The sequence below is a fragment of the Colletotrichum fioriniae genome (assembly GCF_027942845.1).
Source record: "Colletotrichum fioriniae strain IMI 355084 chromosome Unknown scaffold_1, whole genome shotgun sequence".
NCBI lineage: Eukaryota > Fungi > Ascomycota > Sordariomycetes > Glomerellales > Glomerellaceae > Colletotrichum > Colletotrichum fioriniae.
Genome location: NW_027076837.1, coordinates 7,029,359 through 7,054,282, shown reverse-complemented (window position 1 = coordinate 7,054,282; position 24,924 = coordinate 7,029,359). Strand labels below are relative to the sequence as shown.

At 53.3% G+C, this 24,924-nt stretch overlaps 8 protein-coding genes across 8 annotated transcripts; 5 read left to right on the top strand and 3 right to left on the bottom strand.

The window, feature by feature from the left end:
• Nucleotides 1-1,401: 1,401 nt before the first annotated feature.
• rpc2 (DNA-directed RNA polymerase III complex subunit Rpc2) lies at nt 1,402-4,911 on the top strand (the record flags this gene model as incomplete). The annotated part of the gene is made up of 2 exons (XM_053193047.1): nt 1,402-1,637; nt 1,692-4,911. The coding sequence occupies 2 exons, from the start codon at nt 1,402-1,404 to the stop codon at nt 4,909-4,911; spliced, it is 3,456 nt and encodes a 1,151-aa protein (XP_053049578.1).
• A 623-nt stretch (nt 4,912-5,534) lies between these two features.
• On the top strand, nt 5,535-6,501 carry N0V96_001823 (uncharacterized protein; the record flags this gene model as incomplete). The annotated part of the gene is made up of 2 exons (XM_065756330.1): nt 5,535-5,538; nt 5,885-6,501. The coding sequence occupies 2 exons, from the start codon at nt 5,535-5,537 to the stop codon at nt 6,499-6,501; spliced, it is 621 nt and encodes a 206-aa protein (XP_065615570.1).
• Nucleotides 6,502-6,775: 274 nt separating this feature from the next.
• N0V96_001822 (uncharacterized protein) lies at nt 6,776-7,918 on the bottom strand (the record flags this gene model as incomplete). The annotated part of the gene is made up of 1 exon (XM_053193045.2): nt 6,776-7,918. One exon carries the CDS (start codon nt 7,916-7,918, stop codon nt 6,776-6,778), a length of 1,143 nt encoding a protein of 380 aa, XP_053049576.1.
• Nucleotides 7,919-8,812: 894 nt separating this feature from the next.
• N0V96_001821 (uncharacterized protein) lies at nt 8,813-9,267 on the bottom strand (the record flags this gene model as incomplete). Its single annotated transcript, XM_065756329.1, has 2 exons — nt 8,813-9,198; nt 9,261-9,267. The coding sequence occupies 2 exons, from the start codon at nt 9,265-9,267 to the stop codon at nt 8,813-8,815; spliced, it is 393 nt and encodes a 130-aa protein (XP_065615569.1).
• Nucleotides 9,268-9,483: 216 nt separating this feature from the next.
• On the bottom strand, nt 9,484-10,748 carry N0V96_001820 (uncharacterized protein; the record flags this gene model as incomplete). The annotated part of the gene is made up of 3 exons (XM_065756328.1): nt 9,484-10,088; nt 10,280-10,286; nt 10,743-10,748. 3 exons carry the CDS (start codon nt 10,746-10,748, stop codon nt 9,484-9,486), a joined length of 618 nt encoding a protein of 205 aa, XP_065615568.1.
• A 4,352-nt stretch (nt 10,749-15,100) lies between these two features.
• Nucleotides 15,101-15,508, top strand: N0V96_001819 (uncharacterized protein; the record flags this gene model as incomplete). Its single annotated transcript, XM_065756327.1, has 2 exons — nt 15,101-15,107; nt 15,147-15,508. The coding sequence occupies 2 exons, from the start codon at nt 15,101-15,103 to the stop codon at nt 15,506-15,508; spliced, it is 369 nt and encodes a 122-aa protein (XP_065615567.1).
• Nucleotides 15,509-15,604: 96 nt separating this feature from the next.
• On the top strand, nt 15,605-16,444 carry N0V96_001818 (uncharacterized protein; the record flags this gene model as incomplete). The annotated part of the gene is made up of 2 exons (XM_065756326.1): nt 15,605-15,610; nt 16,247-16,444. 2 exons carry the CDS (start codon nt 15,605-15,607, stop codon nt 16,442-16,444), a joined length of 204 nt encoding a protein of 67 aa, XP_065615566.1.
• A 5,045-nt stretch (nt 16,445-21,489) lies between these two features.
• Nucleotides 21,490-24,223, top strand: YAT1 (carnitine O-acetyltransferase yat1; the record flags this gene model as incomplete). The annotated part of the gene is made up of 3 exons (XM_053193041.2): nt 21,490-21,910; nt 21,965-24,004; nt 24,075-24,223. 3 exons carry the CDS (start codon nt 21,490-21,492, stop codon nt 24,221-24,223), a joined length of 2,610 nt encoding a protein of 869 aa, XP_053049572.2.
• Nucleotides 24,224-24,924: the final 701 nt, after the last annotated feature.

Below are 24,924 nucleotides of genomic sequence, written 5' to 3'. Positions count from 1 at the left end.
CCGTAAAGTGATTACGGATATGAGCAGCGAAAGGATTTGCTGTAGGAAGCCCTAGAAGCAACCCTAGTGTCTTGAGCTGCCTCTCATGTGAACAACATCAGAATACCTAGGCTGCTACAGAGCAGAATGGCGAAGCAATCTGGTTCCAGCTCATTCCTGAGTTTGGGTATGTAAAAGGCATGCAGTCAGTCGTGTCCCGAGGGCCCATTTTCGGTAGACCAAGACCGTTGAATTAGAGGCTTTTTGTCTGTCACGAAGAGGGGTAAAGTCTGAAGTAGAGAGAGAAGATGGTCGAGGGCGGGGCCGCAGCAGACGACAAGGCATCCGCCCGCAGGCCCTAGCTGCCTTCTCTCCTCCCTTGCTCAGGCGTGGCTTCCCAAATTTCCACAGCCTAAAGTGGTGACCTGGAACGGCGAAACCCCCACTCGTCAACCACTTGAGGAAAGTGTCCGGAGCCCCTGGTCAACTTGGCTTTGGACCTTGAGGCAGTCGCGGCAGTGTGCCTCCAGCCAGGTGCGGTGCTGCTTCATTGGGATGCCAAAATGGCAACGTTGATTGTGTTGCTCACATTCTATTATCCACTTTCTTTGACCATGGCACAAGCATTGGAAATCCAAGCACGAGTCGTTGAGTAAGGTACGCAATATGCGTGTAAATGGTCCCTGACATTGACGGTGCTGCACAACGTACGAGGCGGGCCCGAAGCCCTGGTTTTGGGCACCCGTCAACGCAGAGTCTAACAGAGATCGAACCCACAGATGGAATGACCACGACCTGATTAGCCGTAGGCTCAACAGGTTGCTTCAGAGTCATCATGCCACTTGGCATTCTATCTTATGAGTATGTGTAGGCTTTGCAAACTAACCATCTTTCACCATGCCATGTGGGTGCCTGAACCCGAAGTGCACCATCAATCACCTTAGTTCAGGAACTAGGTCCATCAGCAGGTTGGGATGAACTGTGCAGTCTGTCTCCTAACCTTCAGGCGCTCTAAGGTACCTAAGTCAGTAAGCAACAAAGTAAGGCAGGGCAAGGTGGACAACGCATGGCAAGAGCATGTTGCTGCAAGGCGGGCTGACACAGCTCGGCGTGGCTCACCGAGGTCAATCCAGGTGTGCCCCGCCTAGCCCGGTAAGGTCGTCGCCGTCCCAAGTTCACCATGATTACTAAGACTCTGAACTACATACTACCTACTACCAGTGACACTCGGTCGCGCAAAGGTGGGGCTGCTGCCAGCACCCGGCACCGCGGGGCCAAACTTTTCTGTTGCCCACCACTTGCCTCAAACTCGCGATGTGACTCGACCGCTTGCATCTCAAAAATCTGCGGTAGACCCTCCTTCTGCGTTGCCGCAAATACCCAACGACACATAATGGTCACAGGCGGAACACGGTGACCATCATGCAGGACGACGGCTTCGAGGCTCTTTTGGAGCCTTTTTACAACGGAAAGAAGCTGACGGATCCTATCTCGACCAAGGAGGATAAATTTCAGCTCTTACCCGCCTTTCTCAAGGTGAAAGGTCTCGTCAAGCAGCACATTGACTCGTACAATTTCTTTGTCGAAAATGAGATCAAGGAAATCGTCCGCGCCAACCGCATTGTTCGAAGCGATGTGAACAGTTCATTCTGGCTTGAGTATGCCACCATTCCCCGCACAATTTTACATGAGCTTGTCTAACGCACTGCCAGGTTCACTGATATCAGAGTTGAGCGACCCAGTCGCGTCGACTTCAATGATATTAGAGCTCAGAATGAGGTTACACCAATGGAGTGTCGTTTGCGCGACATGACCTACGCTGCACCCATCATGGTCGACATCGCCTACATTCGCGACAAATCCAAGATTGTTCGGAAGAATGTCCCCCTCGGACGCCTTCCCGTCATGTTGAAGAGTTCCATCTGCAGACTTGGTGGAGCCAACAACGCAGAGATGTCGCGCATGAATGAGTGTCCTCTTGATCCCGGCGGCTACTTCATCATCAATGGTACGGAGAAGGTCATTCTCATTCAGGAACAGCTGAGCAAGAACCGTGTCATTGTCGAAGCCGATGAGAAGAATAGCGTCATCACAGCATCCGTCACCAGTTCGACTCACGAACGCAAGTCCAAGACGTACGTGACGCTCAAGAAGGACCGGATTCTTCTTACTGCCAATATTTTGGTGGAAGGCATCCCGATTGTCATCATCTTGAAGGCGCTGGGAGGTCTATCAGATTACGAAATCATGCAACTCGTTGCCGGCGACAACGGAAAATATCAAGACGAGTTCCTCATTCAATTCGAGGAAGCTACCAAGGTTGGCGTCTATACGCAACAGCAAGCTCTAGAGTATATCGGCGCTAGAGTAAAGATGGGCAAAAGTAGGGTCCCCTTCGCCGCGCAAGTCCGAAGAAATCACGTCGAAGAAGCCCTCGACGCCTTGGCGAACCTCATCATCGCCCATGTCCCTATTGAGGGCCTAGACTTTTACCCCAAGGCTGTCTATGTGGCTTTCATGACGCGACGTGTCTTGATGGCGCAAGCCGACCCAAGTCTCGTTGACGACCGTGACTTCGTCGGAAATAAGCGACTCGAGTTGGCCGGACAACTTCTCTCCCTGCTTTTTGAGGATTTGTTCAAGCAATTTTGTGGCAATGTCAAGAGCAGCATCGACAAGGTTCTCAAGAAGGACAACAGAGCTGTTCCTCTTGATGCCGTCAACATGATCAGCAATCACGCCAACATGATAGGCCAAGGCATCAATCGAGCTATCCAGACAGGAAACTGGACCGTCAAGCGTTTCAACATGAACCGAGCCGGTGTTACCCACGTCCTCAGTCGTCTCAGCTACATCAGCGCTCTCGGTATGATGACTCGAATCAGCTCGCAGTTTGAAAAGACTCGCAAAGTCTCTGGTCCTCGTGCTCTTCAACCCTCGCAATGGGGTATGCTTTGCACCTCAGATACACCCGAAGGTGAAGCCTGTGGTTTGGTCAAGAACTTGGCTCTCATGACGCACATTACAACCAACGTCGAGGAAGCGCCAGTCAAGCGATGGGTCTTCACTCTGGACGCTGGTGTGGAACCTATTCGGAACTTCTCAGGCGGAGAAATGCACCGCGAGACTTCGTACGTCATCCACATAAACGGAACCCCATTCGCATTGACAAGATACCCGAAGCGCTTTGCTGGCAAGTTTAGAACGATGAGAAGACGCGGCTGGATTTCTCCATTCGTCAGCATTCACATCAACAATCACTTCAACGCAGTCCACATTGCCACCGATGAAGGACGTATTTGCCGACCTTACATCATTGTCAAAAACGGCAAGCCCAAGCTCAAGGAGGAACACTTGAGACTCTTGCAACTGGGCAAGGCTACGTTCGATGACTTTTTGACTCACGGCATTGTCGAATATCTTGACGTCAACGAAGAGAACGACACTCTTGTTGCTCTCTACGAGAAAGACGTTACTCCTCTTACTACACACATGGAAATCGAGCCTTTCACTGTTCTTGGCGCAGTCGCTGGCCTCATTCCCTTCCCTCACCACAACCAATCTCCTCGAAACACCTACCAATGCGCCATGGGTAAGCAAGCTATTGGCGCCATCGCATACAACCAATTCAACCGTATCGACACTCTGCTTTACACCCTTGTCTATCCGCAAAGACCAATGGTCATCTCCAAGACAATCCAGCTTGTCAACTATGATAAACTCCCAGCTGGTCAGAACGCAACAGTTATTGTCATGTCGTACTCGGGCTACGATATTGAGGACGCTTTAGTCTTGAATAAGGCATCTTGTGATCGCGGTTTCGGACGCTGCCAAGTATTCCGCAAGTACACGGCCGAGCTGCAAAAGTACCCCAACGGCCGACGCGAACGCATTGGTGATCCGGTCAACGACGAAAACGGCAGGACGACCAAGCACGAGGCCTTGGACGACGACGGTCTTGCCATTGTGGGCTACAAGGTCAATTCGGGTGAGGTCATGATCAAGAAGGAAACCCCTCTCGATACTGGGTCCACAGGCATCGGCATGGATCGTGGACCAAGCGAGTTCAGAGATTCGTCCATCTCGTATAGAATTGCGGATCCCGCGTACATTGACAAGGTGATGGTGTCCCACACGGAGAGGGAAACGATGGTGGTCAAGGTTCAGACGCGACAGACAAGAAGACCAGAGCTTGGTGACAAGTTCTCGTCTCGTCACGGGCAAAAGGGTGTTGTTGGAATCATCGTCGACCAGGAGGATCTGCCATTCTCTGATACGGGCCTGGTTCCCGATATCATCATGAACCCTCACGGTTTCCCGTCCCGTATGACTGTTGGCAAGCTGCTCGAATGCTTGACTGGCAAGGCTTCGGTTCTGGACGGACGAAAAGACTACGGATTTGGCGACGCTTTCCGCTCTCACCCCTTGGAACAGATGAGCGCTGCCCTGGTTGATCACGGTTTCTCCTGGGAAGGCAAAGACTACTTCACTTCGGGTATCACTGGAGAGCCTCTGGAAGCTTACATTTTCAACGGCCCCATCTACTACCAGCGCTTGAAGCACATGGTGCAAGACAAGATGCACTCTCGTTCTCGTGGTCCCAGAGCCATTCTTACTCGCCAACCCACAGAAGGTCGTTCGAGAGATGGTGGTCTCCGTCTGGGTGAGATGGAGCGCGATTGTTTGATTGCGTACGGTGCCTCCCAGCTGCTGCTTGAGCGTCTCATGATCAGTTCCGACGGAACGCAGATTGATATTTGCCAGCAGTGCGGTTTGTTCGGTTACAAGGGTTACTGCCACACGTGCAAGAGCACCAGGGAGGTTACACAGATGACGATGCCCTACGCCGCCAAACTTCTGGTGCAGGAGCTCATCAGTATGAACGTCGGTGTGAGGCTGCAGCTTGCAGACGAGTTCCCTCATCCGAGATGATGAGATGGCGCGACGTGTATAGTACTTGAAGTGTATCACGCATAGCCCGGGATATTGGAGTTTTGACAAGGACGGCGTAGGGTCTAAAAGCATAGATAGCACACGAGAAACGTAGATATCAATCGAGGGTTCACAAGCAATTGAATGATTAATTCCCCGGGGCACCTTTGCACTTGAGATACCATCCCTTACCAAGTACCATGTGTCTTCGTTGGTAGTTGAACGTTGTCTCCCGTCTGAATCGATGTTAAAATGGGTCCTCCATCCGGGCGTGCGGGTCCTTCTCCGCACCCCCGGCCATCCTACACTAAGCTTGAGGTACCTGAACCATGGGATTTCCGAAGCTAGAGCTTCACCCCTGCGAATTCTGATCCGTCGCTTCCCTCCGCAGCGTACTTGTTCCTGACATCATCCTTTGTAACCGTCGCCTCCGCGTGCTTTTCCTCTTCCCTACTACGTCCAACACCGCAAAGCTTTCTCTCCCTCGCGCGATATTGTTCTAATTTATGACTGCCGCTCTCCAGTATTCATGGCCACCTTGCGCCTAGCTACCTCGCCCGGCGTGCGGGCCGCTACGACGTCGCCGCTGACTTCGCAGCTGTGGTCCAGCGCAGCCGCCGTGAATGCGTCCACCCCGAGCACATCAAGCACCGCAAGCACGATTCCCGCCGCAACAGTAGCTGCCGCCGCCGTAGCTGCTGCGAATACTCCCACGACAACGGCAAAGACGATTTTTCCTCCCCCGCCGCCGTCCGTCCTGGCGCGTGCGAGAACGAAGAGCGTCGAGCCGCAGAACCGCTACTTCAACCCTTCCAACGCAACCCTCTCCGCCACCGGCGGCGGCCCCGGCAAGAAGCCAGGCGATGAGAACAATGCCAATTTGGGCAAAAGTACGTTTCTCTTTACCTACCCTGCGTGAACGAGCCAGACATATTGCGCAACTGGGGGGCTAACAGCATCCGAATGAAAACAGCCCTTCGCATCCTCCAAGATCACCTACCTCGGGTCCTCCAGTCCCCGCTCCCGCAAGAGATCCTCGCTCCCAACATCTCGCTCCACCTCTTCCCGACAACGCACCCGCATCTTCCGACCGTCTCTGGCCGCGTCGCCTACACAGCCGCCCTCTGGACCTCGCCCATCGCCTGGAACCGCCTGCCTCTGGTCGGGAACGTCCGCCTGTCCATCATCTCGGAGCGCGTGACGAAGCAGCCCCTCCATTTTGCGCCGTTACACCCTGGTGCTGTGCTGGAGCAGCTTGTCGTCAGGTGGTGCGCGTCTAGCAAGAAAAATGGCGGAGGGGTCGGCGGCGCCGCGGCATCTCCTTCGCATGGCGCTGAGACGTCGGAAGGAGGGGGCGTGAAGGCGGAAGACGGCGTGGATAAAGCGTTTACGGGGCTTTTCGTATTCCAGTTTGATGCTGAGGGCAGGATATTGAGCCATACGATCGAAACTGTGCAAGAGGGTGGCGATTGGGAGAAGGGCGTCGGTGCCAAGGTCGTCGGGCTGACAGACTGGCTCCTCGGCGGGATGCGGAGGCAGGGAGACAACCCCAGTCCTGCGTTTGAGGGTCTCGACAAGGGCAAGCAGTGAGTCAGGTCTTCCATCACTGCGTGAAGGGTTGCTTCACAGAATGGCGATGGTATTGTAGATATCTGGGCGGAATGGCGCAACGGAAACGGCGTTTCGGATGTTTGGGGGACCATACCAAATTCATCATTAGGCAGGCGGCATAGCAACCCTCTCCTCTATGCATATGTACAACAGCTGTATCATCAACCTCAAAACAACTCTCACCCAATAACTCCGAAAACTCCCATTCTTGGCAGAAAGAGCATATCCTTCTGTGGGCATCAATGGGTCCCTCCTAGGTGCGCCCTGTAACGACAGATCTCTTGCCCCCCTTCTCCTCGTCCTCTTCAGCATGACACGCCATAACATCAGCCAGATCGCCCTCCTTGACCATCAAAATTTGCGTATCCGCCAAACTAGAGCTCGTAACCGTCGTCCCCAGAATCCACCCGTGCCAAATCTTCTGCATAATATTATCCGGACTCAACATAAGACACCCCTTCATCCCTTCCTCGTCCCTTGGCGTAACGGCGACCATCAACCGCTTCGCGCCCGCGAACCGATCGACAACGTGCCACAGACACCCAAAGATCTGATCCGACTCCTGCTCGGGGTAATGCAGCTCCTCAAACGCGCAAGCGACGTGCCGCACGCGCCGCGTGTCCTCCTTGCGCAGGAAATACACCATGGGGCTGTTGAAGCCGTACTGGTCGTAGGCCTCGAGCTCGCCGACGAGGTAGAGGGCGTCTAGGCGGAAGTTGAACCAGACGCGCGGGGGGCGGGCGATGGGGGTGTCGGAGAGGAGGGCCGAGATGCGCCAGCCAAAGGCGAGTTCGTAGTGTTTTAGGCCGAGGGCGCGGGATTCGCGGCTGATGAGGAGGATGAGGGGGCATGTTGGGTTGAAGATTTGTTTACCTTGTTCTTCTTTGGTCTCTGTCCCTGCTGCCTCTCCTTCTGTTGTTCCTCCTGTTGTTGCTTCTCCTGTAATTCCTCCCCTTGTCGCTCCTCCTCCTGTTGTTCCTTCTCCTGCTAGGCTAGTTTCTGATGCCGTATTTGTGGGAGAATATGAGGAGGATGGAGAGGAGGGGAAGAAGGAGGAGGGAACACGGGGTGCGGCGAGGGAATGGTTCGCAAACGCCTCACGCCGGGCGGGCAGCCTGGCGTCACGCTCGAAGCAGCAGGCCGTCACGACGCGCGGGGCGATGAGATAGGACCATATCTTAAGGCGGATCTCCGGGGGCAAGTCCGGGAAGCGGTGAAATTCCGAAAGAGTCGTGAGAGCTCCCGCGCGCGGGGCGTCGAGGCCGTCGTCGAAGAGGGAGAAGTCGAGCCAGAATTTTGAGTCCGAGGTACGTGCTTTCAGGTGGGCTTCTTCGTCCTGTGAGGGCGGAGGCGGGCTGGATATGGTGTCTGTTGTGGGAGCTTGGTCGATGTCCATTGTTTGGTGGTGAAGGGGTGAGGGTGAGGATGAAGAGAAGATTCGGAGTTTACGTATGTATGTATGAGACGTCTCGATGAACGCCCGCTTGACGGATGTGAGATGAGGAGTTTGGTGGGATGAGTTGGCTCTCTCTAGCGGGATACGGGAATGAAGGGAATGAGACTTTCAGTCAATCTGCCTCATGTAAGTGAGCGTCCAGTCCCGAATATGAGGCAACACTCTTCTCTCATAAAGACAGTGAGACAGGCTATGGTAAACGTGTGATGAGGCGAGGTGAGGTTGCGGAGAGGGTCCGGCCGCCGGAGCTTCGCGACCGCACCACAAAACACACAGCCCACTTTCCTAATCGGGCCAACTTAGCCACCTCGCCTCGGCGTTGCGCAGCGAATCACAGTGACATTTGCCGCACCCAGACCTGACGAAGCCAGCAGGTTTTTTTTGTTGTCTCTCGACAAGAGGAGGGGCTTGGCTTTTCCTTGTTTCTCTTCGCCACTGACCGACGTCAAGTTTTGTCTATTCACCGATCTGGGTTGCAGGTAGGAGGCTCTGAGACAAAAGCGATTTGATGCTGCGACGAGCAATCAGGTTTTATATATTTCCTTACACATCTGCGATTTTAAATTAGAGAACGACTCATTAGGAAGCGGCAAGTCTATCTTGTTAAAGTTCGCTCCGCCTAAATGGGATTTCCAACTCCCGTAACCTGTAAAAGTACCCCAAAACAATCAATATGAAGTCCTATAGCTCGGCCCATGCAAATCATTCTCAACCTACTCCAAAGCCGACTCCCCGCCCGACGAATGCTCTCTCCTGACATTCTTGACAGTGCCTCGCTTGCGGAAATAGCTAAGCAAGTACACGCCCTCATAGATTTCGTTCTGCCTCTCATCCTTACCCTCCTCGACTTTGCTGATGTAGACATTGCCAAGAAGCGACGCCGATATCGTGCACTGAGAGACATCGAGTCAGCTTAAAGGATAGAAGGCTTAAGGGCCTGGAAGTATGACTTACAAGGACCATAAAGGGACAGATGGCGACAAATGCCCAGACGACGCCCATCTTGGCATCGTGGGTGATCTGCTGCTGCGTGGCGGCAGGCAGACGGCTAAGGGCCTCAAAGTCTCTCAGGGGCGAGTCCTCACCGATGCCAGAAGCATTGTTGAAGACGGTCGTCATGATGGTCAGGCCCAGCGTTCCGCCAAAGGGGTAGGCGACTGCCATGAGGGAAATGACGGCCGCGATTTTCTTGGGGAAGTAGCCGACGCCATGGAGAGGGACTGGACCGAGGATCAGTCTCACTGCTATAGATCAGAGGGCGTGTGAGGAGAGGAATACTTACCGGGCATGATGCGAAGACCTGTTCCCACACCAGTAAGAGCCATCATCCCGTACACGGTAGGATTGTGTTCTGTCCAGAGGGCCCACGCCAGCAAGCCGATGCCGAGCATTTCGAGAATCGAGCCAAGAAAGATGGGCGGGAACGTCTTGCGCGGCCAGCCGTTGCACATGAAGGCCGAGGCATAGACACCGACTGTACGATTCACTCGTCAGAAACTTCAAGCTCAAGAATGAGGTAGGGAAGGAAACTCACCTGCCAAGCCTGGGGTAAAGTACAGTAGCTGCACGCCAGACTGGTCCGCCGACCAAAGCTTCACCATTGTGAAGTAAATGTTGCAAAAGTACAGCACAGAGTACATGGCCATGCCCGTGGCGAAGGAGGTGTAGAACAAGAGGGCAATGTCCCTGTTACGAACCAACTCCCAGGGAATCATGGCCTTTTGCCACGGGAAGCGGCGGGCCAGGGCCATGCCCGGGGACATGTGGTACTCCCAGACGATGAATAGGATGCTAATGACAACACCCAGGATGAGCGTCACGAGAACGGCGGGACTGGTCCACGAGTACGTTGCGCCGGCCCACGTCAAGCCAAGGACGAGAAGGCCGAAGCCAAAAAGGAAGAGGAGCTGGCCTCCGATGTCGATTGTCTGCAGACGCTTTTTGAAGGTTGTTCGTCGGCCCGTCTCGGTGGTCTCGTCAAGTTGGGGTATGGGCTGCGGTCCGAGGAGTTCGGAACGAAGGACGAAGTAGAGGATGAACATGCTGACAAAGGCGATGGGCAGGTTAATGCCGAAGCACCATCGCCAAGAAGAACCGCTAGTGATGTATCCTAACCGTCTGTTAGTTTTCACATCTCAATGACAGTGCAGTTTCTGGGGTGGCTCACCTCCTAGGACAGGACCCAGTCCCCATCCCAAGACACCCCCCAGGAAGGAGAAGATTGCCCAGTTCTTAGCGTTCTCGCGAAGGGTCACTTTGTCGGCGATGACGATTCGGACGAGAACGTTGAGGCCAGCACACGCCAGGCCTTGGAAGCCGCGGCCGAGCAGGAGGACAGGGAAGGCATCCGTCGGCGCGCCAGTGCACAGTGCGCTGCCAACGAGCATCAACACCAAACAGGTCTGTATCGAGACATGGCGTCCAAAGATGTCGGCGATCTGGCCCCAGAACGGGATAAAGGCGGCTGACGTGAGGTTGAAGGCTGCGATGATCCAGTTGAGCTGGCGAGTCTCGTCTGCGCGATTGTTAGATATAGGAGGGGCCGGGGAAGATGGATGTATGGAGTCAGGGTCTTACGGAAGTCGGCTGCAATCCAGGGCAAGGCACTGGCGACCTTTTGGATCTCGTCAGCTGGGCTACATTGTTCAGGGCTCTAACAAGGGCAGCACTTACGATTGTCACGTCCAAGGCTTGAACAACAAAGGGGAGAACGAGGCTGGCAAAAAGCTTGATTCTGTACTTGAGCTGTGCCTTGCGCTCAGACTTGCATGTCGGGCAGGGCCCAGAGGCCGGATCGAATTGGTGACCGCAAGTCGGCGTACTTGAAGTTCTTTCTGCTGGGGTTTGGTTATTCTTGTCGTGGTAGGTTGCGCTCTCGCTTGATGATCCTTCCGTCCCTGTTGGCTTTGTGCCTGTTGTCGTTTGCGGTTTGCCCGAACCCTTCATGGCCCTGTAGGCCTTCTTCCCCAAGTAGATGAAAACCATGTTGAAGTTTTCTCTCAGGGGTAGGACGGGTTGTTGATGTCTCTTTCGGTGGAGGAGTTATTGTCTAGTGCTGCTTGTCCGAATATGTACTCTTGTAGTTGTTATGGTGGTGTCTGGTAGATTCAAACTCGATGATTCAGGGGTAGGAATAAAATGCTTGATTGAATATTGACTCTATATAAGCTTGATCTGGGGGAACGGAGGTGTTTTATAAATCCTCGCCGGCGACAGTCTACTTGACATCCAGATACATGATGGGTAGTTCACTCTAGACAGGGGCTAATACAGAACAACCAGACCGGAATGGGCTTCCGCGGAGGCTGGGTAAGACGAGCCCTCAACCCGTTTAGACGAGTGCGAATGCAGATAGCGATGGAGGCAGTCCGTGGATCTTCTCGAAACGGTCGCCGAGATGTTCTCTCTTCCGTAGCATCAGCAGCACGGAGATAGACGAAACTTGGGCTTCATGACCCATCCATCACCCGCAGGGAACGGAAGCATGTAGACGCCAAATGCACAGCCCATGGAAGACGACGACGACGACGACGACCAGGTATCTTAGCACCGAGAGTAGTCGATGATTGGCGGCTTTGCGACCATACTGATGGAATGGGCGTGGCTCATCGTTCCCGTTGTACACGCATGAGACTAGGGATCAAGGGACCATCAAGAACCTGGGAAGACCAAGGTGCCTTATCCCATTTGCGGATGCCGGGCGTTGTTGGAAGATGGCAGAGAGCGGCAGGCCGGGAGGAGAGGACAAGCTCTTGCCAAGGCGGGCCAAGGCAGCCCTACCTACAGCTTATCGATGCGACCCAGCCAATCGATAAGATGTTTACAGCATGCACGTATCCACAAGAGGGAAAGCCAAGAATTAGGCGAGTGCGAGGGTTGTGGAGATGGTTCCAATCCTCTGGATCTTTCTCTGGATCGCCTTTACGAATTTCTACTTCTTCCCACCCATCCAAGCCCCACGAGTCCACGACACAGACACACACACCTTCAGCTCGTGGATTCAACCAAATCGCGACTAGTTGCATTTATGATGCATGGGAGGGAAGAAAAGAATGAGACACCTGCAGGATGTCATTCTCAGCCATTCCCGCTCGATAGGTACCTAAGGCTCGTAGTACCTACGGATTGACCGTAACGAACTTAGGTTATCCGCACGGTCGGATAACCATCGCGCCTCTCGAATCGAATTCCCAAAAGAGCATAAAAACATCCTAAAGGGACTGCGCCTGTCAGCACCAAAGGTCTTATGCGCCTCGCATCGTCGTCATTCGGAAGTCGGCACGAGGATGCCACGACGTAGAGCTCGCGTCGAATCGGTATCCTTTTTGGGACCTTCGTTGGATACATCAAAACAATTCACCACGAGTCTGCTTTCTTAAAGCTCACATTGGATGGCATCAGATAACTATTACTTGGCGACCGGATGGCGCCGTATTGGCAAATGCTTGTTGTGCTGAGTGTCAGCCCGTCATACGGAGTATCCTTGACGCCGATCCATTTTCCGTACCTGTGTCCCTGAGATTGGACGAACTGATAGATACGGTGCAATACGGACCCATGCGGGCTGATACCTTGAGGGCAACGGCCAGCGGGTATCCGTAATCTCGACCTGATTATCGGGGGAGTGGAGAAGCTTCAACCTCGTGCCTAATTTCCGGCTGATTGAGCGACTTCCCGAGCCATCAACCAAGTGGACCCCGCAATCAGCCTTCTCAAAAGCTTCTATCCATGTCAACGTCCACTTTCGTTCCGAGTAGGAAAACCTTCGCCCTCTTTCTCACAAGGTTGCCGGCGGGCGGGCGGCGGCAGAAACGGCACCGGGCACGAAGCACGAGGCTCGAGGCACGGTGCAACAGGCGGGCACGAATCAGAAAACCAATGCCATGCCACTGCCACGCGCAGTTCGTCTGGAGTCGGTGTGGTCAGTCTGGTCGGTCTAATTACTTTTGCTTCGCCATAAGCTTAACCCCCTCAAGACCTAAGACGAGGCCCACCGAACACGCACACGAAGCTTTTTTACATTTGTTCACTTCCCAGAATGCCGGGTCGCCGTGTGTCTGTTGCGCCTTGCGATATGCCTTTTCTGCCTTCCTTTGGGGTTCAATAACGGACAATTAGTGATCAAACTGAATCTATTTGCTAATACCTTAAAGCGGTCGCTATTCTCCACAAACCAACGCCCATCAACAAAATTGTTGTTACGTACGCGTGACGGTGGGATGAATGACGTGATTGTTATACGTCTTCTCAGTTTCCATCTAGTGGCCGCCTGGCTTGGGTCATTGGGGTCACCAAGTATCACAATCTCTTCACTCTCGCTTCATGCCGTGGGCACTCGAGTCTTTTGACTTACTATGCACATTGTGGAATTATTATTTACGTGGTAGTATGAGTAATCTACTATAACAGCCCTACGTGAGCCTCCTCTCCACCCCAAAGTCACCCAGATCGGCAAAACCGAGGCCAGTCCACTTCCAATGCGACGGCCTTTTTCGTCCAGATTTGAACGACGGCAATGGATCACAAGTTACAGACTTAAGCAAAACACCCTCTGGATTTATGCCAGGGTGTACCAGTTGGGAAGGGGATCTTTCCTGTCCCAGAATCTGATTGTGACATCGCAGTTCTTGTAGACCGCGAAGCACTCGTTGGCGCCGCCAAAGGACGTGGGGAGAAGGATCCAGTACGCCTGGTCGTAGTTGCCAAGGTTGAAGTTGTAGGTCAGGTCGACAAATTGAGAGTTGCTGGCTCGCTAGTTAGTAAAGCAAGCACCACCTGTCCCCTAAGAGAGAGAGAGAGAGAAAAGAGAGACTCACCCAGGGACGGAGTTGGTCATGGACTGGAACTTTGCGTTCATGACACCGCCGTGGAAGCCGTCCACGTAGTATGTCGAGCCGACATTGGTAGGCAGCTTGTGGCCCATGTGGTGCTTGGCCTTGCCACAGTTTACGCTGGTGATGATGTCGCACTGGACCGCCGCATTGCACATGTCAGCCAGTCCGAGGACGAGGACCAGCGCAGAGGCGACCTTGGAAGGTGTGAGAAGTGACAGGGAAACCATTTTGAGATTGACAGAGAGGAGATAGTTGTTGACTAAAGAGTGTAAGTCAAGAAGAATAGGTGATTGAAACAGAGGTGATGATGTGACACTGGGGGTTATCTTGGCGAGATCCGGACCCGTGGTATATATCTCAATATTTTCGGGCTCGGCTTTGGAATCGGTGATCCAGCGATTGGATGACAGCTTCAAGACACCATGTCTCGGGAAATGTCATTATCATACATAATCTCCATGACTTAGTCTAGTCTTTGTTTGATATTGATGTACTTTACGTGCTGATATTATTTCTCGTCGAAACTCAACTGGTCTCTCGATGGTCTGACTCGAGCAACCCCGGGAAACGGTCAGCAACATTGAGCAGAATTGAAGCCATATGGTGCAAGAATAAGGGCAGATCGGAATACACGTGCCACGACCCTGGTGAAGTTTGATGGTTTCTAGTTTAGAAGCTCAAGCTAGCATGATAAGTTAATATAGGTGCGAGTCAGTGTTTGGACCAACATCGTAATTATACGAACTCGTCAGAGCTTCTGTCTGAGCTTCTAGAAACTCTAAACACGCTCGCGAGAAATAGACCGCCGATTCAGTGGTTCAAGTTGGTATGTGCTCTCGCGATCCTCACTTTTCTCATTTCAACACGGTCAGGTGCGCAACGTGCTAGCAGCGAAAATCCAAACCTAATTCCGAGTCAGAGCAACTCATGTGAGGGTATTCGTTAATCTTTGTTATCTGGACTCCAACAGAGACTCATGATTTGAGCGGCAAGCAAGTTCCGGGAGCGAGAGAGCGGGCGAAGTGGGATAGACAAGAGGAAGAGGAGGTTAAGGGGTGAGGGGGTGAGGGGGTCCACGATGATGGAGTGGGGGATTGAAGCTTCGTGGAAAAAGATATAATAAACGACAGAGCTTCATGCTTAACGACAAGCTTTTCTGCCAAGCATCGCTCACTCCGGTTCGCTCTCTCCGCATTCTTCTTTCCCAGTCTCCTCACAGACCAAGCTCGATCCTTCCAAGCCACACCTTTCTTTCAACTAATCAGAAATCTTCTTTAAGCTTCTAAACATGCTTCGTTTACTCTCTGTGGCATTGGCCCTCGGCCAGGTCCAAGCTGGTGTGGTCTCCCGCCTGGAGTCATCCTCGTCCCTGGAGGGCATGTCATCCCTGCTCGAGAGGGACGCGGCCGACCTGCCAACCTACAAGCCCGAGGAGGCGTTCGACTACAACAAGTGGACGCCCGACTCGGCCCTCTACGAGGGACTTCCCATGATGGACAAGCAGGTCGAGATCGACGGCAAGCAGTTGACCTACCAGGACTTCAACATCTCCGCCCTCACCACGGATCAGTTCAAGGCGCACTACATGAGCCTCCCCGAGTACTTTGACTCCAACGGCAACTTCATCCCCACGGATGACGAAGTCAAGGCTTACCAGTACGACTCTCCCTCTACTCCTCATCACAGGACACCTTAAAATGGCTGGAATGTTTCCCACTAACATAAGAACGCAGAGCCTCTATGGTCTCTCTCGCCAGCAACCCCGACTCGGAAGTCCACGTCCCCGCCAGCCATGTCAGTAAGAGAGCCTTCCCTGACATGTGCTTCTACGACAACAGGCTGCGATGCTCCAGCAGCTGCACCAACTACGTCCACCGCGGCGTGAGACAGTCCTTCAACAACAACGTCTACGGATACTACCACTACGTCTCGGACCCCCAGTGCGGTGTCGGCTCCATCAGCAAGACTGTCTCTGTCACTCACACCTCCGGCGTCACTATTGGAGGCACCATTGGTATCCCCGGTGTAAGTTTTCTTCTCATTCTCTCCTCTCTTTGAGATAGAAATTCCAGTGAATAAGGGTTTTCTGCCTTTTGATTCAGAGCTCGTGAGGTTAACCCAAGGATTCTAGTTTGGTGGAGAGAAAACTTGGACCAAGGCTGTCTCTACCTTCCTCAGCACTTTTGGCCTCAGCATCGGCCACACTCCCGACAGGTTAGTAGCATCCACAAATCTTCCCAAGATAGTGATCCTGTATACTCACACACTTCGGATTTTAAAGTGTCACCACCGGTATCAGCTACTCCGGTACCTGCGGCGCCTTCAACGTCTGCTTCCTCTGGGAGAGACCCCACTTCAGCGTCGACAAGGGTGTCATCGTCGTAAGTAAACCCCCTTTGGTATCATCGAGAGAGAGCTGATTCTGACAAAACAGACCCAATACATCGACGCCAACTCCAAGAGAGCCTGCAAGGCCCCTACCGTCACTCCTTACGAGGTCCATGCCGTCCACACCGCTCAGGATGCTGGTGGTGCCAGCGCCCACGGACTGTGCTACTCCATGGCCTACCACGGATGCGGTGGCCGTGTTACTGCTTCCAACCAGATGATTCGCTGCCCTAACAACTACTAGACTTTGGGTAATACCAAGTCGTGGTAGTAGCAGTGGTGGTGTAATAATGGCTGCTCTGTCCTCGGGAGTTTGCACTGACTGTGAGCGGTATACTCTTGAGTCTCCAGTCGCCTATTGTTCGATCCCTTAATATGAGATACAGGCAGAGTGTGGATTACGAATTGAGCCTCATGACGGACTTGGGGCTTTGTATATGCTTATGGTACATATGGAAGAGACACCGTAGTATCGGGAATATGCGGTGGAAATGGAGGCTGGTTTTCAGTTCAGTATTTAGGATTCCAACACTTAGATATAGTTGACATAATAATCTACCTCGTGTATGATTTCCAAGTTTTATGGGAGTACCTGGTTGAAGACCTCTGACTAGTCTGGATTTATACGATGAGTTGATTGACTAACACATAAACGGCTGTATGTGAGAGAGTCTGAACGAAGTAACCATCGTTGACATTTTCGAGCCGCAAAGACATCGAGAAACATGTCGCCGCCTGTTATTTCGGGACATGAAAAGGAAGCTTCATTGCCTGTCTTATCTTCGTGGGCACTATCACATCTCGGAAAGCAGGGCGCAAGTTCGTAATGACAAGGCAATTACAGAGGAAATGAGATTTTGCTTATTATCAAGCAAGAGCAGTACATATATAGAGAGAATCGGCAATCTAAATGAGAACTGGATCTTGGTTCTTGACTTTTAGTGAGAGACTTACTCGTTGCGTCGTTGCGGAAGTCCCGAACCGTCACGTCATGTAAGTTGAAGTGGGGCCGATTCCGTGCCGGAGCCGAAGGGGCCGGCGACTCGGTGTCGTGAACCGCGTCTAGAGCCGAAAGTCACCCTACTTATGGCCGAACAATAAGTCATAGCTTGGTCCTATCAATGAGGCGACGACGAGAGCACCACTTTTTTATCTGCGTTGTTTCATATCGCAAAATAAGAGACGTGAGCATTATATTCCAAATACATACGAAAGTTCCCAGTGGTTCGGCTTTACAGCACCACAAAAGTGGATGTGGATGAGAGAGCTGTCATCAGACATCAGGCAACTTGGCGCAGAGCTGGATGCCAGATGCAGATGGCGGGGAAAGGGGACCGCTGCTAAAGCACTGGATGCTGTGTCACCAGCACCCGACCTCATGGCAGTTCCCCCCCCACAGGCGAAGGGTTCCGCAGCGCCGGAATTTTCTCGGTAAGGTGCTGCCTTCCTCCAGTGGTTTCCCAGACAGGCCAACCAGACGAGAGGCAAATGATGTTCCTTTGAGCGTCAGCTGGCAGCGGCGGCAGGTTCCCCAAGGCACTTTGAACGCATCCTGCAGGTGACCCGGACAGACGGCAAGTGGGTGACAAAGCCGCCTACCGCTCTATCGGTACCCTCCCTAGCTCTTTTTCTATTGTTTCTATTCCTCTTATTTCTATTCCTGCTATTTCTATCCCTCTTATCCCTATTCCGATTCTTTCTTTAAAGAGTATTCTCTAGTGAATGTACAAAGGAGAGAAATAAGTAGCAGAAATAATAAAAATGATAAAAAGAATAAGACCATTAGGCATAATAGGCAAGGTAGGTCAGTAGGCGTTGTAATCTTGTTGACTACCATCCTATCTTGTCACCCACTTGGACGACTTGCTTCCTCCCCACTGTGGAGCGTTTACTAAGGTACCTTGGTACTCACCTCACAGCGGGGGCGGCTGCTTGCGGTCCTGGAGTCCTGCCAGGTGGGTGCTGGTCCAATTTGGGAAGCCTAAGCACCTCATGCAGCGTCCCACGTCTTCCAACGTCCTTTGATCCGAACAGCAGACACGCGAGGGGGAGGAGAATTTGATTTACCATCGGCAACCCAGTGGTCGTCCACAAAGGGGCCGGGTTTGGTTTCATTCTTTGGCTGGGGCTTGGTCGACGGCGTCCGGCTGGCTCGGTCCAGGCCGTTGATTTGTGAGCCACTTGCGCTTCCCCGGCCGACGCCAGGCCGCTCTATTTCTTCGTCCGATGCACCTTGGACTTTTGACGAGTTGCTTCTAATCGATTGCTAGGTTTCGTCGGGAAGGTGGAAGAGTTTCGTGAAAGAGTGGGAGGCTGGAAGCTGCGCAGGAAACAAATCTGACCCGGCAACTTCGCCAACGACTGATGCTTTCAAGAACATGAAGCTTTAGTTGAAGCCTTTCGCATCAAATTGGAGGCTCCATCTACACAGTCAAACCAACGACTAGCGGTGCTTCAGTGACAAGCAGCATCGTCATTGCTAGTGTCATCTGAGCGACTATTCTCCAACACGACCGTGAGGGGTTGTTCCTCGTTCCCGGTGCAGATATAGCCTGAACCAAAGTCGAGCATCGTCATTGAACTTGCGCAATTCAATCCGGACTGTTGAAGAAGCCTCAAAAGTTTTTTCTCGACTTCGCGGACGACTACTGGAAGACGAGATTTGCTTCTTGTTGCTTACCAACTCTCAAGCAGCAAGAACTGGCAACTCGGCGACGGAAGAGAACAAGACGAAGAAGACCCCCGCACGCCAAACAGACCAACCGGACCCCAACCGCCGCAAAGCGACCCCCAGGGCCCCAAGCCTGACAGACTTTCCGCTGGTCCTGATCGCCGCCGTAGTTGCTTGGCTCACAACTGGGCACATGTTAGTCAGTACACGATAACTGGGACTCGATAACAGTAACACGCAACCACGATCCAGCAAGGTTGCGAGTTTCAGACGCAGGACGGTAGCAAGGAATACGGGCTCTATCCAGTCTCTCTACCTCTGCGGCCGTTACTGCTTCCTGTTTCTCATCGCCTGAGGGAAGAAAGAAGAGACGAAGCAAGTACCTTGGTACGGAGTTTTCGCACATCTTCCTCACTGGACCCCTGGCCCTTTCTCCAATTAACTCCATGTCATCCCGCGGGGGAAACTGAAGTGGACGATTTGTTACCCACAATTTCCGGCTCCCCCTCTTTTCTCCCTCTTCGGCTCCAGTTCTTCTCTTTGACCTCCACTCGTGGAATGCGACTGAGACTATCTCTCATGCTTCTCAACCTTGAACAGGCACACCATTGATGATCAAGCTGAATACCGGCATCTATACAGCTGCTCGGGTTTGCTGAAGAAGTCTACTCCAAGGCGGTTGGAACATCGTTACATCAGTATTCAACGATCCATCCATCCATCCGCCCACCCATCCAACTTCTTCATCAACCTTAGCCTCCGTGTCTCCCCGGCGTCTTTCACGAGCAAAACCCGCGCCAGCACAACCCTCACGCCGAATCAGTCAGCCGCCAAGCGCATTCGAGGTGTGTCGCAACTCGCAACCCACACACACACACACACACACACACACACACACTCCCAATCCTTGTGCCCTGGCCTGGTCTTCCTGTACAGCACTCTATACGGAGTACATACACCTAGGTCGCATTAAGCGCATGCCAAACCGGTGCTCGATTCGTCCGTCCAACCAGAGCCGTCCATTGCCACGTTGTTGCGATATTCCCCTTCGCCCGAAAGGCTCACTCACAATCACAAACGCCACGTCCACGACCCCGTGGGGTTCGCAGCCTGAATCGGCTCAGCCAAGCACTTTTCCCCAACCCCAAGTCTACGGATACCAAGACCTCAAGAGTACTACAAGACAAATCATCTGCAACCTGCGCCTGCACCTGCTTGTGGGTCCTGACGTCGGATTTCCAGAAGCGCCCATTGCCTTCATTGCATCACACCCTTCACTCGCTCACTCACTCACTCATCACTCACTCGGTCATCCTCTCACGAACCCGCACACGCGCACGCTCACACTTTCTTCCTTCCCTCCTTCCGCGCCGCCGCCGCCGCCGCCTTCATCGTAGCCGACAACCCGTTTACTCCCAGTCACATCGAGTCGCATCCAGGAACCAGTCCTCGAATTCTATTTCCTGCATCCCCTTCATCCTGTCTCGACTCCTCTTTACTTCTCGTGGTCAACCCCAGTCCCTTACAGTAGTAGCCTGTGGATACTACTGACAATCCGATTGTGTGAAGTGTAACAAGGTGAGTGACAGGTGCCCATACTGACCTGTGCCTCTGTGTCCCTGCTTGTCCTCGTGCTAGACAGGTGCATCTGACGGATGCCTTCAACGAGTACGGCTAGGCAGCGTGTCTTGACCAAAGAGCCTACCATGTCTAACTAAGTTACTGTACAGAAGCCAAGTTCAACTTGATAGACATCAATCTCACCGGCAATCTTTGCCCCAACTACGTTCAACATCTTCATCTAAAAAGATAACCAGCGGCCGCAAACAACTGGTTCGACTGCGCCGGTAGGTAACATTGCTTTCCTTTCCCCTGTCTTGCTTCGTCTTTTATCCATAAAGTCTCGGCAGATTACGAAACTGGCCGCACCCATATTATCATTTCGCGTCGGGCCTGCGGAGCGAGTTTCACAAGCCAAGCTCCCCTCTGCCTCCCAGGGCCTGACCCAGCCAGCGCGGATTTCCCGAAGTGCCCGTCCACTCCCCATTTCCTGTCTTCTGCCAACCCAATCAAGCGCTTGCGTCCGGCCTTGCGGTGCGATGCCTCGAGACCTCTGTTCCACATGTGAAAGGGCGTCCTGTTTCCTCGAGATGAGACCCCGGGACCCCAGAGTGAACTGGGTATCTGCATGCTAGCCCCATCCCAGTCGTCTTTGTGGGGGGTTCCACTTGATCCCATCTCGTCTGTACTTCGTACCTATTTCATCCGCCCTACAGATGCGCCTCTCTCTCAGTATGCTAGTGCCTACCACCCTGACTTCACTTTCACTTTGTCAGCCTCTCCCTCTCTCCTCCGAACTTCCTTAGGCCCGTTGATATATCCCTAGTCCATTCCCCTTCCCGTAGCCGAGCTGTCTCCTCTTTTCTCTCTTCCCTCCCTCCCTATCTACTACACCATCCTCAGTCGTCCAGATGTTGTAGCATTATCTAGTGTAATGCCACCTTTTTGCTTCCAAGACTGCCACTACTTCTACCGCACGGCGCTGCGCGGATTGAACATCAGCACCAACGTCTCGCCTCTCTACGCATAAGAAAAGGAGTCACCCTCCGCTAATAACCATGCCCACTCAAGTCAGAATCTTCTCGCGACCCAGGCCCCTTGGTGAGACTCTCGAAAAGGCCATTCCTCCTTCCTCGGTTCCCCTTTCTATTCCAGACACGTCAGATCTTTGGAAACAAGTCGAACCGTCAAAACCGAAGCAGAGCACAGAAGCCACCCGCTCTATGGCAGTATACACAGACAAGTCCGTCGAGGGCGGTGTCACATTCGCTGCCCAGGAAAAGCTCAAGCATCTGCCTATCCCCGAGTTGGAAGCTACCGCCCAAAAGTATCTCACTGCTCTCAAGCCGTTACAGTCTGCACGAGAACATTCAGAGACCAAGCAGGCGCTACAGGACTTCCTGAAGCACGATGGCCCAGCTTTGCAGGAAAAGCTGAAGACGTACGCTCAGGACAAGACGAGTTATATTGAACAATTTTGTAAGTACACTTACACCCCACGTCTCAATTCTTGACTGACAAACTATCTTCAAGGGTATGATTCATACCTAAACTTTGATAACCCGGTTGTCCTTAATCTCAACCCGTTTTTCCTGCTGGAAGATGATCCCACTCCTGCCAGAAACAACCAAGTGACCCGAGCGGCATCGCTCGTGGTGTCAGCCCTGGAGTTTGTGAGAGCAGTCCGCAAGGAGGAATTGCCTCCAGATACGGTTAAAGGCCAGCCTCTTTGCATGTACCAATACTCTAGGCTCTTTGGAACAGCACGTGTACCCACGGAAAATGGATGCCAAATCGAGCAGGACCCGGAGTCAAAGCACATCATTGTCATGTGCCACGGCCAGTTCTACTGGTTCGACGTTTTGGACGACAACCATGATCTCATCATGAGCGAGAAAGATGTGTCAATCAACCTGCAGACCATCATCGACGATGCTGCCCAAACACCGATTCAGGATGCGGCCAAGGGGGCCCTTGGCGTTCTCAGCACGGAGAACCGGAAGATCTGGTCGGGACTGAGGGATGTCCTGACCCGGGAGGAAGGTTCAAACAACGCCGACTGCCTGGGCATTGTGGATTCGGCCCTTTTCGTTCTGTGTCTCGACTACACCGAGCCGGTTGACGCCGACGCTCTTTGTGGTAACATGCTGTGCGGCACCAGCTTGGTCGAGAAGGGTGTGCAAATCGGGACCTGCACCAACAGATGGTATGACAAGTTGCAAATCATTGTATGCAAGAACGGTAGCGCCGGAATCAACTTTGAGCACACCGGTGTCGACGGTCACACGGTACTGCGTTTCGCCAGCGACGTGTACACGGACACCATCCTCCGCTTCGCCCGGACTATCAACGGTCAAGCCCCGACCCTCTGGGCCACCACCAGTCCGGACCCGGCGAAGCGCGACCCGGACAGCTTCGGCGAGGTCAACACAACACCGCACAAGCTCGAGTGGGACATGAATCCGGAGCTCAGCGTCGCCGTCCGTTTTGCAGAGACCCGTCTCGCAGACCTCATTGAGCAAAATGAGTTCAAGACGCTCGACTTTAAGCACTACGGCAAGAATTTCATGACCTCGATGGGCTTCTCTCCCGATGCCTTTGTGCAGATGGCCTTCCAGGCTGCCTACTACGGGCTTTACGGCCGCGTCGAGTGCACCTACGAACCCGCTATGACCAAGATCTTCCTCCATGGCCGCACCGAGGCCATCCGCAGCGTCTCGGACGAGTCAGTCAACTTTGTCCAGACGTTCTGGGCCGACAACCCAGCCGAGCACAAGGTTGAGGCCCTGCGCAAGGCATGTCAGCGACATGTCAATAGCACCCGCGAGTGCGCCAAGGCAGAGGGCTGCGACCGCCACCTCTACACCCTCTTCTGCACCTGGCAGCGCTCTATGGACGACGAGCTCTCTGGCAGCTCCAACGGCTACTCGAGCCCCATCGACGCCCTCTCCGAGCAGGACGTCAGCGAGTCCGCCGTCGGAAGCCCCGGCCGGGACTCGGTCCTCTCCCTCAACGGCGCCGAGCTGCAGTCCTCTTCTACAGGCCGCGCTCGCGGTGACAGCACAAACTCGCGCAACGGCAACAACCAGGCCTCGATGCCACAGATCTTCGCCGACTCGGGCTGGGACAAGCTCAACAACACAATCATGTCAACATCCAACTGCGGCAACCCCTCATTACGCCAATTCGGCTTCGGCCCCACGTCGGGCGACGGCTTCGGCATCGGGTACATCATCAAGGACGAGAGCATCTCCATCTGCGTGTCGAGCAAGCACCGCCAGACGAAGCGCTTCGTCGACACGCTCGAGAGCTACCTCCTCGAGGTGCGGCGCATCCTCCGCATCACGTCCCGCCGCGGCACCGGCGGCGCGGGCATGGGCGCCGCCAAGCAGACCCGCGCACGCGAGCTCGATCTTCAGGCGAGGCCGAAGCCGCCCAAGGGGATCAAGTCGCGCGGCCGCCTCATCACCGCGCACGACGCCATCAAGCCCTCTGTCGCGAGGTCTTCGACGGGCACGCAGTCGCCTACGGAGGAGAGTGTTACACTCAGCGAGGATGATGAGCTTGGAGGATGTAAGTTGCTCTTTTTCATTCCGTTTCCATTTTACTTTCAATGACTTTTGCTGATACTTAATGTGATTAGACGGCTTCTTTGACGCAGGCATGCTTCTCCAAGCACTCAAGGCTCGCGGAGAGAACATGGACCCCGGGGAGACGAAGCCCTCTGAACGCGCGGCGGTACAGGCGCGCCGGAGGGAGATTGGGAAAAAGCTGCGACTGATTGACTATTAGTGTTGGCCCGGATGGGTGGATGGGTGGATGGGCAGAAGCATCGTGGGACCGTGAATGCCCCGTAGCACGTGGAAATGCTGTGGAATCTACTGCGTGTCTTGAGCTGGTCTGTGTTGGTATACACGTCAGCAGAGTAAGGTCTTTCGGCCAGTACGTTTTTCGGTACTCACATATTGAAGTGCGTACATAGGATTTGATCCCCTCGGATACATAGCACGCGAAGCAGGGAAGAAATCTAGATTGTGTTTCCAAGCCCCGAGACTACTTCTCGCGCGATCAAAGTGACTTCTGGACATTTTACTATTTCTATATCATCCATCTCCCTTATTTGGTAGTCGGCCGATCCTCAAAGTATGGTATATCAACCAATCATTTTGGGTTGATTGACGTACAAAGGCGCAGATATCGCCTCTAGGGAACATGCCTGTGATATCTTTACGCTACTCAATAACATTTTCTAGCGAAGTCTAGGTCCGAGAAGTGCTATCATAGGGTATCTCACCCTACCAAGCATGTATTCTTCATAGAATATACCATGGGAAACGTGGGAGAGGGGCAATGATAGAGGTAGTTTTTACAAGGAAGGGGAGAGAGATGACGGTAGAGGTAGTTATTACAAGGGAGGGGAAAGAGATGATAGTAGAGGTACTTATTATATAGAAAGAGAGAGGGGTTATAGCGGAGGTGGTTGTTAAAAGGAA